The sequence below is a fragment of the Tarenaya hassleriana genome, unplaced genomic scaffold (genome assembly GCF_000463585.1).
Source record: "Tarenaya hassleriana unplaced genomic scaffold, ASM46358v1 Cleome29, whole genome shotgun sequence".
NCBI classification, from domain to species: Eukaryota; Viridiplantae; Streptophyta; class Magnoliopsida; order Brassicales; family Cleomaceae; genus Tarenaya; species Tarenaya hassleriana.
The window spans coordinates 913994-926869 of NW_010966092.1; the positions used below are offsets into that span (position 1 = coordinate 913994).

General features: G+C 36.5%; 4 protein-coding genes across 6 annotated transcripts in view; 3 read left to right on the forward strand and 1 right to left on the reverse strand.

Annotated features, from left to right (window-relative positions):
• LOC104818272 (putative two-component response regulator ARR21) overlaps positions 1 to 337 on the forward strand; it is a 5033-nt gene extending 4696 nt beyond the window's left edge. Inside the window, exon 9 of the mRNA XM_010547779.2 lies at positions 123 to 337. Coding sequence (XP_010546081.1) covers positions 123 to 182 — 60 coding nt within the window. The 3' untranslated portion in view covers positions 183 to 337. The remainder of the gene's footprint in view (positions 1 to 122) is intronic.
• Positions 338 to 3264: 2927 nt separating this feature from the next.
• LOC104818273 (BAG family molecular chaperone regulator 3-like) lies at positions 3265 to 4843 on the reverse strand. The gene is made up of 5 exons (XM_010547781.2): positions 4827 to 4843; positions 4520 to 4733; positions 4137 to 4393; positions 3910 to 4056; positions 3265 to 3825 (listed from the first exon to the last, which is right to left on the reverse strand). The coding sequence occupies exons 2-5, from the start codon at positions 4719 to 4721 to the stop codon at positions 3478 to 3480; spliced, it is 954 nt and encodes a 317-aa protein (XP_010546083.1). The 5' UTR covers positions 4722 to 4733; positions 4827 to 4843; the 3' UTR covers positions 3265 to 3477.
• Positions 4844 to 5922: 1079 nt separating this feature from the next.
• Positions 5923 to 10927, forward strand: LOC104818274 (probable transcriptional regulator SLK2). 3 transcript variants are annotated; one of them, XM_010547783.1, is made up of 10 exons: positions 5923 to 6001; positions 6584 to 7643; positions 7762 to 7893; positions 8134 to 8182; positions 8549 to 8763; positions 8842 to 8910; positions 9124 to 9227; positions 9483 to 9576; positions 9680 to 9749; positions 9876 to 10927. In XM_010547783.1, exons 2-10 carry the CDS (start codon positions 6759 to 6761, stop codon positions 10616 to 10618), a joined length of 2361 nt encoding a protein of 786 aa, XP_010546085.1. In that variant the 5' UTR covers positions 5923 to 6001; positions 6584 to 6758; the 3' UTR covers positions 10619 to 10927. The 3 variants fall into 3 exon arrangements, with proteins under 3 accessions (XP_010546085.1, XP_010546086.1, XP_010546087.1); XM_010547784.1 differs by having other exon boundaries at positions 5928 to 6004; XM_010547785.2 differs by lacking the exon at positions 5923 to 6001 and adding an exon at positions 6048 to 6123.
• A 381-nt stretch (positions 10928 to 11308) lies between these two features.
• LOC104818508 overlaps positions 11309 to 12876 on the forward strand; it is a gene marked incomplete at its 3' end in the record, with an annotated part of 2908 nt that continues 1340 nt past the window's right edge. Inside the window, exons 1-2 of the mRNA XM_010548122.1 lie at positions 11309 to 11643; positions 11948 to 12862. Coding sequence (XP_010546424.1) covers positions 12662 to 12862 — 201 coding nt within the window. The remainder of the gene's footprint in view (positions 11644 to 11947; positions 12863 to 12876) is intronic.

A 12876-nucleotide genomic window follows, 5' to 3' on the forward strand; every position in this document is an offset into this window, starting at 1 on the left:
TATATATATATATATATATGTATGTATATATATATGTATATATATGGTTTCGTTTGAATTTTATAATATTTTGTTTTTCTATCTAATTAATTAGTGTTAATTAATTTTGCTAATATAAATAGGAGGAGGATTGGAATGATGACGATTTCATGGATTCCTTGTTCAACTATGGAACGCATTGAGTGTCGTCGATCTAAGATCTTATCATAGCCTATAAACTTAACTGTTTCCAATAGGACATTATGCTATATGCATGCATGGTATGTAATTTTCTATTATCAGTGTTTCAATCCAATGCTATATTTGTATGCTTAACTCTCTCTCTCTCATACATATATATGCATATACATATGTATCATGTGTTCTTTTTTCTTTGATAATTCATTTTCCTATACATTGCATTTGGATCTGTTTGGCTTGGGAGTTGAGATTATGACTTGTCTTGACCCTACAATTTCTTTTTTTATAATCGGAATGTTCGAATCAATTATATATCTCCGAAGTTTGGAGAATCGGCCGGATAATTACCATTTAAAATGTTTTTCTCTCCTGGATGTTCGAATTTGGATTGGAAAGAAGTTTTACTCGGTCCCTTTATTAGTTGAGCCATCTTCTATTATAAAATTTTATATATTTCTTTTCTGTTTTTTTTTTCTATAGTTTATATAGTTTATCTCCTTTGTTTTCTTTTTCCTAAAAATTTGAATTGAAATGAAATGTCCATTGGTTTTTACTCCGGAAATGTAACCATATACCATAAGACTACACAATTTTAATATTTATATACTTTAACGAGTGTGTGTGTATATATAATACACAGTCTATTACATCCTAATCATTTTGCTTTTGAACTTTCTTGGAATCCGCCTTTTTCATGTCATTGGACCATTGGCCGAGTTTAGTTATTATTACATTTATCAATGTAATTTTATATATTTTTTTATGTTGAAGTGTATATTTAATCAATATAATAATTATGACTTTATGAGATTTTTTAGGAGATATTACCAAAAAAAATTATACCTTTTCCACGTTAATGAAATAACCTTTAATTTTTTTGGGTACTAATTAAATCCTATTTTACAATGATTAACCCAAACAACTCTAAATTTTTAAAAAATTCATTCAAAATTATTCGTGTTTGACATCTCAAACAAAAATGATGATGTGACAATGACATGATTTTCAAATCATGCACACATCAGTATAATTATGTCACATCACTATTTTAAACAAAATTTAAATTTAAATTTTTATTTAAATATATATATACATACAAATTCTCACACATACACATATATATATATATATATAATAAAATAAATTATAATTAATAAAACACACATATATACGTATAACATATATGTATATTGTAACTAATAAAATTTTATGATGAATTTATATTTTGAAAATATTATCAATTTTCTATTGAAGATAAAAATTTATTATCTAGTAAGTTTTTTTTAACTTGTAATTTTTATTATTTATTAATTTCGTTTTTGGATTAAAATATATTTTAATATCCACGGAAAGGGAAAAAGAAATCATCGATAATTTTATTCATTTATAGATAAAATAATAATGTTTATAAAATCTCTTATAAGTTATAACTATTTTAAAAATAATATTTATGAAATCTCTATCAATTGCACTCTTTTTTGCCGGCAGAGAAAGGAGTACTCTTTTTTGCTTCCCACCAATTGCACGTCTCTTGTGGATCGAAGTACGAGAGATACCGAACCAAACCAGATTCCAGCTCAGATTTCGCAAAGAAACAGTTGAGATGGAGTTGAATCGGGAGATGGAGTTGACAGAGCTGTCGAGACACCGAAGAAATGACGGACGTTAGAGTTGTCAAAGAGACTATTAGGGTGTAGGCTTGATTGGGAAGGGAAATGTTTTTTTTGTTAAAGGTTGTTGGGAAGGGAAATGTTTGCGATTTTTTTAATGAATTTTAATTCTGATGGCTTTTCCCTGTTGTTTTTCTAAACGGTGTCAATGGTAGAAGACGGTTATATAAGAGAAACAGTCCAACGGATAAGAATATAAAACAATAGTCAATAAATGTAATGGACATCGAGCGTCATAACGACCGTTTTGCACTTAATTTTTAACCCCACTAAATATTAACTATATGGAATAGATATAAGTATATTTGAAAATTATAACGAATGTTTTAAAGACATATTGAATATTTATATCTCATAAAATTAAAGCTAAATTAATTTTTTTATATAATAAAGATGAGTTTTTAAAATTATAATAATTTATTGACATTGTTTGTGATCCTCCCTCGTCAACTTTTTTTTAACTCTTTTTTATATGTAAAAATCAATACTAATCTAGAAAAAGAAAACATATACATAACTATAAAACTATAAAACTAATGTCAAAATAAAAATTTTATATAATAATAAAGATACAAAATTTTATATATGTATATATAATAAAATAAAAATTTCAATAATGTATAAAACTATTATATAATAAAGATGAGTTTTCTAAATTTTAATATTTTATTGATAATTTTTGTCATCCTCCCCATCAATTATTTTTTAAACTATTTTTTGTGTGTAAAAATTAATGCTAATCTAATTGGACATTCATTTTCTAATGAAGATTTGTATAAACCAATCAAACGCTTAAAAACTTTCACCTAGGATGCTTAGGTGGCTTCACCAGAATCCTTTAAACTTCTTTATTAATATATATAGATTTTGTATATATTTATGTGTTTTAAGTATTCAAAATTTCGGATATCTAAAAAATGTTTACGTATATGTTTATATCTGAACTTAAAATTATAAATATATAAATGTTGTAATTTAAATAAATATCACAATGTTTTTTATAAATTTTTTTAAAATAATTATAATTTCATAAGATAGATGGGTGGCAATTTTATAAATTTTAATAAATATCAAATATTTTTATAATTACATGGGATAGTGTAATCAAATTCAGATCTAATCTCCATTTTAGAAAATATTTTTCAGTTAACAAATCCGAATCCAAATTATTTAGATAATATAAAAAATAGGATGATCAGTCTCTCTCTTTTTTTTTTTAAATATCTAGTGACATAATCGGTTGGCTCGTCTTATTTTTTCCCTCGTGTTTCCGACACGTTTAGTTTAGGGTGTGAAGTGATACATCACCGAAGATAGATTTTGGCATTTTAACATAACGATTGTGATTGCTTGTCCGAAAGTATTTACGTTACATTTTGTCGAATACGGAATTCGGTTTTCTCATTTTCACAATTGAGATTTTTATTTCGTGAATTACATGTTACCGAATCCTATATGAATATATATGACTTTTTACAAGCACGGTATATAGAGAAAATGAAAATACATATTTTTTTTTTCAGGATAGAACAGAATTTATATATGAATCATACTACACAGCAGAAATAATGAAAATATATATGTATATATCGTATGTATGTGTGTGTGTATATATATATATATGGTTTTAATCGAAGAATTCCCACTTGAACCGAGGAGGGACCGATTCGTCGGCCGGAGCCGTGGCCGAGGTGGAAGCAGCCGTGTAATCAAACGTTTTCGATCTCGGCTCCTCCTCCGCCCCGTCGAAACATAACAAATCTCTTTCTTCGTATCGTTTCTGTTGCTCATTGGATTCGTGCCTATGCTCAGACGAATTCGAAGATTGTTCTTCTTGTTCCTGATGCTTGCTTCCGACAGATTTCTTAGTTCCGAAGTTTCCGTTGCGGATCTTTGGAACGAGGTTGTCGGGAGGAGCAGAGTTCTTGATCTTCAACATGTCGAGTGTTTCTACGTACTTCTGGATTCTTCTCACCTTTTCCATCATATTACAACATTACGATCAGTTACGAATTTATGATCGACGAATCTCTGGAAATGGATTCGACAGCTACTAAACCTGCATTTTCCTCTTCGATTTCACGTCTCCATCTGCGGAAACGGCGTCGAGTTTCAGCAACTGGTTCATCAAAATTTCGATCAGATTCACCAATCTCTTCTCCTCCACTCTCCCTCCTTTGCTAATCACAGTCTCGAACGCCGAAACCTAATCCAAACATATATTCACAACAGTCTGATGCTTTCTCATGAACAAGATCTTGAAGAAACGGAGCTATGTTTTTTTACCTGTCCGGCGAGTCTGTCAACTTCGAGGCTAATGTCCGCGATTGACTTTGAAGCTTTCTCAATGGCGGCGTTCTTCCTCATCTCCAGGAGACGTTTCTCCTGAGAAATTGGATCTTCTTCAAGAATCAGCTTTGACCGATCTTTGACTCCTGAAAGATCCAGAAACATCTTCGAGTCTCTCTCTTTGTCTTTGTATAGAATCTTCATGTCCTGGTGGTGAAGCCCCGTCCGACCGGACAGCATCTTCTTCAACTCCGCTGTTGCAATAATCATTTAAAAAAAAAAAAAAACGAAGACCCTTTTGCTAATTAGTCTTGAATTCGATAATTGAACTCGGAAAACTGATTTTTTTTGGTGAAAAATAAATGTTTTTTTGTTGTTACCGAAGGTAGCTTGAGAGTTGATGGTGATCTCATGGTAGACCGAACCATATTTGACCCGAACACGAATCACCGGAGACTCGCCGGAGCTCTGATCAGTCCGCCTCTGAACCATCATCCCACCCGACCGGAGATCCCAGTCATGGCGGCCTTCTCCGCGGCCGGCGACGGTTGCTGTGGTTGTACCAGTTCTCATTTTCATCATTCTTTTTCTGTCCTGTTCCCGTGTTATAAAAATCTCCCAATTTATAGAGATCTTACATATTATAAAGAATCCAATTTAGAGAGAGAGAGAGGGAATTCGACGGACTTCTAATTCTGATGGCGAGGGAGGAGCAGAAGAGACGTCTTAGCGAAGGGAAGTGATACTTTCTCAGTTTCTCTCTCTTCTAAGAGAAAAATGGAAACAAATTTTTTTTATTTTACTTTAGAATTATTTCTCTCAGATCTCGTCGAAGAAAATTGATAAAAAGATGGATTTTTTAAAAAAAAAAAATTAAACTAAGTGAAGAGTAATAAGAAACGGATGACAGCTAATGGGATTGTTGATATGTCTCATGATATACATTTACATAATTTATGCATGAAAATATATCCATACAGACATATAATGTATATTATATTTATACACGTAACAAATTGATAAGTCTCCTCCATGGGAGTTGTCGTGTGGCAAAACCTGTTGTTTTTCTCTCTCCAAATCTCTCACATGTATATTTTTCACTTTGAAAATTTTCATAAAAAATACCAAAAGTTATTAAATATATCAATTTTTAAATTGTTATATAAATACTTCAATTTGATCAATGTCTATCAAAATAGATACCAATTTGACATTGGTGCTGTTATTGATTAAAACCATCATCAATTTGATTTTTATTTGGTACAAATTGATTTAAATTAAGGTATTTGTTTAACAAATTGAAAATTGAGATACTTATGTGGCAGATTTAAATAAAATTTTGTATTTTTATAAAATTTTACTCTTTTTTTTATTTGTTCATATTCACACTGTTTTCATCACTAAAATTTCAGCTTTCCAGGAGAAAAAAAAAATCATTTTCACACGAAGGGAATTTTCAGTTTTCTTGAAAATATAAATCATGTATAGAGAGATTTACGGCCCATTTACCTTCGATTCTATTATAATGGGCCTTATATTGGGCCCGGCCCATCCTAATGTTTTACAGTTGTAAATGGCGATTGAGCCAGCTACTGTTGAAAAAGAAAAATACATATTAGAAAAGACAAAGCCGTACTGTATTTTCGTCGTCTTCGATCTCTCGGGTCTTCACCGGATAAAGCCGGTAAGTACAAAGGCTAGGTCACCGGTGCAACCGGTTATCCATCTCTATGATTCCCGCTAGGCATATGAAGTATATAAACAATACCACGCTTTTATACTCTCTCTCTCATCTCCTCCACTTTTTGTTTATGCAAAAAAAAAACCCTTCTTTTTTAGCATTTCCAACTTGAAATCTTCAGGTAGTTGTATTTAATTAATTCTCTTGGTTCTCTGATTCGATATTTCTGTTCATTTGATTTAGTATTTACGTGCCAGACCGATCGATCTTTGCAAGAAGCTCGAGTTCGCAGTTCATTGTATGGTGTGTGTGTTGTTCTCATGTGGATTTTGTTTGGTTTCTTCCTTCGAATTTTCTTGTCGCGGGATAGTTTCTGGGGTTTTTTTTTGTCATCTCTTGTTGCTCTGAGTTTATAATTCTTGTCAAATTCGCGGGTTTTATCTTGATTTCGTGTAGTTTACGGGTTACCTCTGCGACGTGCTTGACTTGAAATTAGGGTTTTTAAAAGTTTCTGCTCAGATTTGAAGTTTCGTCACTCTTATACCTATGTAATGCTGGGAATTTCGTTGTTCCTGGGCGATGAAACTTTGCTGTTTAGCTCTATTGCGCTCAAGTTAGCGCTTCTCAGTGCTCTGGGGATGAAATTTGGAATTGGGGTTTATTTCCATGCTCTAAATTTTTACTGCAGTAGTCGATTTCACCGGGATTTCTACGCATACATTATCCAAATTCTAATTTCTATTGATGATTATACTTGTTGTAGGTCTTGGCAAACAGAAGAGTGTTTAAAGGCGGAGCCTTTATGCTTGCGGTGTGTACTCTGTGTGTGATTTGCTGTTGTACCCTGATATTGAAGGTTTAGTAACTGCACTATATAGCTAGATTCGACTCTGCCCATCGAGCCATCGAGGCACTTGACTGCCTCGGCAGATTCCGAGATGGCTGGAGGACCAACTCAATCTTCCTCGAGCTCGGGAATTTTCTTCCAGGGAGATGGGGAATCCCAAGGATTCATGAACTGTTCTCTCTTGAACTCCTCCTATGGGAATTCGGCTAATTCTGGTCCCGGATCTGGACAAGGGTACCACAATCTAAGTATGGTTTCTACTGGGGACGTGAACAATCCGATGATGAATAGCGTCTCGACCTCGGGTCCGAGTGTCGGAGCGAGTTCATTGGTGACAGATGCAAATTCGGGCCTTTCTGGTGGTGGTCCTCATTTGCAGAGGAGTACTAGCATCAATAATGAGTCATACATGCGATTACCGGCCTCACCTATGTCCTTCTCCTCTAACAATATCAGCATTTCTGGGTCGTCAATTGTTGATGGGTCTACGGTAGTGCAACAGAGCTCCCATCAAAACCCGAGTGTTCAACAAGGAGGTTCCAGTGCTACATCACAAAATGGTAGAAGCCCGCTTTCAGTGGTGCCCCGAGCCCCTGAAACTTTCTTTCAGGACCCCAACAATTTAACCCGGGTGCAGAAAAAACCTCGGCTTGATATGAAACAGGATGATTTTCTGCAGCAGCAGGTTTTAAGACAATGGCTTCAGAGACAGGATATGTTACAGCAACAACATGGCCATAACCCACAGTTCCAACTTTTGCTTCAGCAACAGAGGCTGAGGCAACAACAGCAACAACAACAACAACTACTTCTTCAGTCCTTGTCACCATTGCAGCGAGTTCAGTTGCAGCAGCAGCAATTGCACCAACAAGGAATGCAGCAGCAGCAGCTACCTGTTGCAGCACGGTCATATGAAAATAGTGTATGTGCCCGAAGGTTGATGCAATACCTCTATCATCAGCGACAGAGGCCTTCTGTGAGTACACTTTTAGTTCAAAGGATCTGTCTTTTCTTACTCGGGAAAACTTTTATATACTAGACACACTGTGTTTATATCGTTAAAGATATTGGTCTTTGTAACGTTGGTTATGTAGGATAACAGTATCGTTTATTGGAAGAAATTTGTGGCCGAATATTATTCTCCCCGTGCGAAGAAAAGATGGTGTCTCTCTCTATACGATAATGTGGGGCACCAAACACTTGGTGTTTTTCCTCAGGCAGCCATGGTATGTCTCCTAACTGATTGAATTTCTCTAATTGTGTTGTTGTAATATCCAAATGTGAAACAGTAGTTTGCCTTTACCACCGTGCCACCTTTCGGCAGTATGTGTTGTGCTTTTGTGGCTACCCAAGCTTCGTTGCCTTTGACACGGGTTTCATACGTGTTGATTTCATGTAATGTTACTGCTTTTACGGTATTATTACTAATTCAATCTTTTTCCGGATTGTCTTTGTTCTATTTTCAGGATGCATGGCAATGTGATATTTGTGGTTCCAAATCGGGAAGAGGATTTGGTAAGTTAAGACTTCATGCTAGAGTATTACTTTTAGGCTTTTAGCATTTAGTTCTTTATTATTCAGCAATCACTGCTTCTATTATCGTTGTCCGTCTCTAGTTTTTTTTTGTAACTTCTGCTGTCCTTTTCGGACAAGAACAAGATTAGTATGCATCTGAATGCCTGACACAGTTTTCTGCAACTCACATTTTGTTGAATTTCGAACAATTTGTTTTTTCAGCTGATGATATAGCAGCTTCAAGAGATTACCGACTCTTTTAACAATCTTTTCTCGAGTATCAAAATTTTTCGGGGATAAACTATGTTTCTAGTTGGCAAAAGTAATATCTAATGTCATCTCTTCTATAAAAAAAAAATTCTGCAGAAGCAACTTTTGAAGTCTTACCAAGGCTCAGCGAAATCAAATTTGCAAGTGGTGTCATTGACGAGCTTCTTTATTTGGGCGTGCCATTTGAGCGTAGAACTCCTTCGGGAATTATGATCTTAGAATATGAGAAAGCGGTCCAGGAAAGTGTGTATGAGCATTTCCGTGTAGTACGTGAAGGCCATCTCCGGATAATATTCTCTCAAGAACTGAAGGTCCCAGGATCTTGTAATAATTCTTTCGTCCTTTTATTTACGACAGTAGCCTAAGTGTTTCCTTCTACTTTTCTCCAGATTCTTTCATGGGAATTCTGTGCTCGTCGCCATGAAGAACTTCTTCCCCGTCGTTTTGTTGGACCACAGGTAATAAATTTGATATATATCGGGTATTCATGTACTGGTGCTTAATCATGATCCTTACCTTTGTCATTACCCGAGTGAAACTGATTTTTTCTAAAAATTTGATTATGGGTTCGATCATTTTTCTGGTTTCTAATCAAGTTCTCGACTAATTCAAGACGAGCATTAGCATTCGATTTTTGAACTCAAGAAAGCCTTTTTTTGGGAGCCATGCAGGTGAACCAGTTACTTCAGGTTGCACAGAAATGTCAGAGTTCATTATCTGAATGTGGATCGAATGGAGTTCTTCAACAAGAAGACTTGCAAGCAAATGGCAACATGTGAGTTCCAACTCCATTATTGCTGCATATTGTCTGATGGTTCGGTCGTTTTTCTCAACAATGCAAGAAAAAGCAGAGCTGTCGGAATTGAACTGAGAAATATATGAAGAGTTTCTCTAGTGTCGTTATTTATCCTCGTGATTGATTTATCGTAATGAAGAGGGGTTCCCGGAAATCGATTCAACGATAATCCTTGGAACTAATAAAAAAAGGTATATACAGTTTTTAAGGGATGTTGATGAAATTTTGCTTCAGGGTCGTGGCTGCTGGATGTCACTTAAAGAGAAGCTTGGAGTTGCATTCACTCAATGACTTGGGCTTCTCCAAGAGATACGTCCGGTGTTTGCAGGTGACTTTCTCCGTTCAGTTCTTGATTCCATCTCTGTTTTTCGCCTTCTTTCCTCATCGATTTCTCCTATTTCCTTGATCTTCTTTTGCGTTTGCTGAAACAGATTTCTGAGGTTGTTAACAGCATGAAAGATTTGATCGACTTCTGCCGCGACCAAAGAGTTGGTCCGATCGGTAATTCCATACCCAACTAGTGCATTTCATCCGGGTTTCTTCGTGCAGAGAAAAGCCGTTGCCTTTGGAATTGATTCTGTCAGATAATGTAATGACGTGTTTTCACTTGTGTATCTTCTTCTGCAGAGGCTTTGAACAACTATCCCCGACATACGGATAAACTCCAGATGCAGAAAATCCCGGAGATGGAGCAACCGACAAATTCTCGAGGATTTCCAGTAGATAGGAGGAACAACAGCCTCAACCAGGCGATGGCCTTGCAGAAGAAGAATCCCGGGATCAACATCCCGATGAGCGACCCTGCACAAGCTGCCTTTCCGTTCACCAACTACCAGGCCATGTTTACGAGGCAGAACACAATGAACTCAAATCCTAACCCAAGCCCATCTTCTTCGAGCTTTCAAGGACATAGTGGTCTGTTGCCTACTTCTCTGCAGAACCCATCAACCACCGGCCAGGAATCTTCCATTAACAGCCTCTCACTTCAAGCAAACCACCAACAACCTTCCATTAATGGTAACCAAGCTCTGGAACAGCAGATGATCCATCAGTTACTACAGCAGATATCAAACAGAAGAAGCAGCAACACCGGAACTGGTCAGAGCATCATGGGCATAGGGCAACACCCTTCATCGGGAGGGCAGATCCCGAGCAGTTCCAACAGTTTCGGAGCCACTTCGAACAACGGGTCTTCGTCAGTAGCAGGGAGCAACAAAGGGCTCAGCCATCAGAACCAGAACCTTGCTAGTTCTGAGGAAGGTATGGTTCCAAACATGTCCCAAGAATTCCCAGACAATGGGTTCTTTAACAGTGATCTTGATGATGACCACAACAACAACAACACCATGAGCTATGCTTGGAAGTACTGACTAACAACTTATAGTAATAAAAAATAAATAAAAATTTGGTCGTATTTATCAGCTCGTTTTTTTTATTGGCATTAATTATGCATTTAGGACCAGTTTATCTGTGTACAGAGTACACCCGAACATGTGTACTGCTATTGTGTTGTTCTTCGGTCGGTATCTAGGATCTTTTTTTAATTATTTTTTTACTTTTTTTTTTTCTATCTCTGACTGCTTTGTCCTTCCTTGGTGTCTCTTGCAAGTGTTAATCTGTTACCTGAAAAATGTTTTGAGGAACATCTTGTTCTTTTAAGAAAGTTCGGTTTTTGTCCTGAGGGTCCAATTTTTGTAAAACCGATCCAAACCATTTCCGTCCCGAATCTGAATCGAATATCGAAACGTCCACTCCTATTTCTCATCGGTCCCGAGAGTTTGAGCATCGATCTAGAATACTCGATTATCGAAATAAAACTTAATCGGACATATATATATATATATATATATATATAACTATTTATGCAATGTTTATAAGCAATGCCAATATTCCTTTCTCTTTTCTTTTTTTTAAATGGAAAACAAAATTCACATCCACACACTTTTCATTCCCCTTTCTTTCAGCTTATTCATGCAACTCTCATGGAGGCAAAAACAGTGCAAAGAGATACTCACATATTCTACGTATATATATACATACACATGCGTGTGGGTGTATATGTAGAGATCAGATCTCTAAGCAAAACATCAATAACCACTGAACCCTCAGCAATTTAAAAACCCTTCAACCATGAAATATATTGCAGCCATTGTCCTAATGGTTCTAGTGACCATCGGACCAGTGGTTCGAGCCCAACAATGCGGCGGCGATCTAGCGAAACTGCAAGTGTGTGCGCCGGTGATATTCAACGGCATGGCCAACCGCCACCAGGGTCTGTCCGCGAGCTCCGACTGCTGCGCCGCCATCCAATCCACCCGCCAAGATTGCCTCTGCGGCGCCCTCCGTGCCGCCACCGCTCTGCCCGGCCTCTGCAACATATCGCCTATCAGTTGCGGTACGAATTTCCATAAATATATAGAGTTAATAATAGTTATTAGTTATGCAGTTTATCTATTAGTATATATTTATTATTTTATATGCCATAAATACGTAATTTTTGTGATCGAACGTGGTAGATAAAAGTATATAGGAACATGTGACATCTCTCTCTCTCTCTCTCTATATATATATACCGAGTTTATAGTTTATACCATTCGATGCACCAACTTTATTTTATTGTACGTAATAATACATATACATATGTATATATATATATAGTGTAAATCTGATTGGTTATTTATAATTTATTTCGTCTGCAGAATACTGATGGAGTACTTGGAGCTCAATAAGTAAGGAATCAACTACGGGGAATAAAGGACATTTGAGCTTCTACCACGACAACGAAAATAATAATCTGTAATAAAAAAGAGATAATAATATCTTAGAGATGTACGTTTTTATTTTCAACTCGTTTCATTTTGTTTTTTAAATGTGGTGTGGCCAATTATTATCACCACCTTGAACTTTATATACTATAAAGATTTGCTAATTATGAAAAAAAAAATGCCATGATTTTCGTCGTGACAATGCCGGAGGGCCCTTTAATCATTGCAGGATTTCGATTTAATTCAAATTCAACCGGATTCAAATTTTCTAAATCGGCTGATTAAGTGTGTTCTGTGTGTGTGTATACATATTACCCAAATTTCAAATCAAAAGTAAAAATAAAAAAATAAGGAAAGAAAAGAAAAGAAAAACATGTCTTACGTTTGGAATTCGAACCAAACCTTGTCACACAATTACCGTAACAGTTACCTTTGACTTATTCACTTAATCGTCAACAAAGCTTCAATGCGCGCGTGTAATCAACGCGCTCTTCCAAGCGCGTGTTAGCGCACCCGGCAGATCCATGTTTCTTCTGCTATATATATGGATATCGCACCCAATCTCGCAGCCTTAGCCTCTCGAAGCTCAGACCAACCGAAGCCATCGGCAGACTTCCAAGACCACCGGCGGTTTTCCGGTAATATACGATGGGCTTCTTCGGACGACTCTTCGGCAGCAAGAAACATGAAAAATCGGCGCCGGTGAGGGACCGACAAAGATGGAGCTTCACCAGATCTTCGTCTCCGGCGGCGCATTCCAGCAAGAGAATCGCTCCTCCCTCGTCTTCGATCCCGTCAACTGCGGCGGCGGACGCCGAGAGGCACGCGATCGCCGTCGCGGCCGCCCCCCCCGCCGCGGCGGG

Excerpts from the sequence above, each read along its gene's own strand:
- LOC104818273 (XM_010547781.2), bottom strand. The coding sequence starts at position 4,721 with ATGATGAAAATGAGAACTGGTACAACCACAGCAACCGTCGCCGGCCGC. Across the intron at positions 4,394-4,519 it reads CAACTCTCAAGCTACCTTCG|CGGAGTTGAAGAAGATGCTG; the intron begins GTAACAACAAAA and ends TTATTGCAACAG. Across the intron at positions 4,057-4,136 it reads TTGACAGACTCGCCGGACAG|GTTTCGGCGTTCGAGACTGT; the intron begins GTAAAAAAACAT and ends TGTTTGGATTAG.
- LOC104818274 (XM_010547783.1), top strand. The coding sequence starts at position 6,759 with ATGGCTGGAGGACCAACTCAATCTTCCTCGAGCTCGGGAATTTTCTTC. Across the intron at positions 8,183-8,548 it reads CAAATCGGGAAGAGGATTTG|AAGCAACTTTTGAAGTCTTA; the intron begins GTAAGTTAAGAC and ends AAAATTCTGCAG. Across the intron at positions 9,577-9,679 it reads GATACGTCCGGTGTTTGCAG|ATTTCTGAGGTTGTTAACAG; the intron begins GTGACTTTCTCC and ends TTGCTGAAACAG.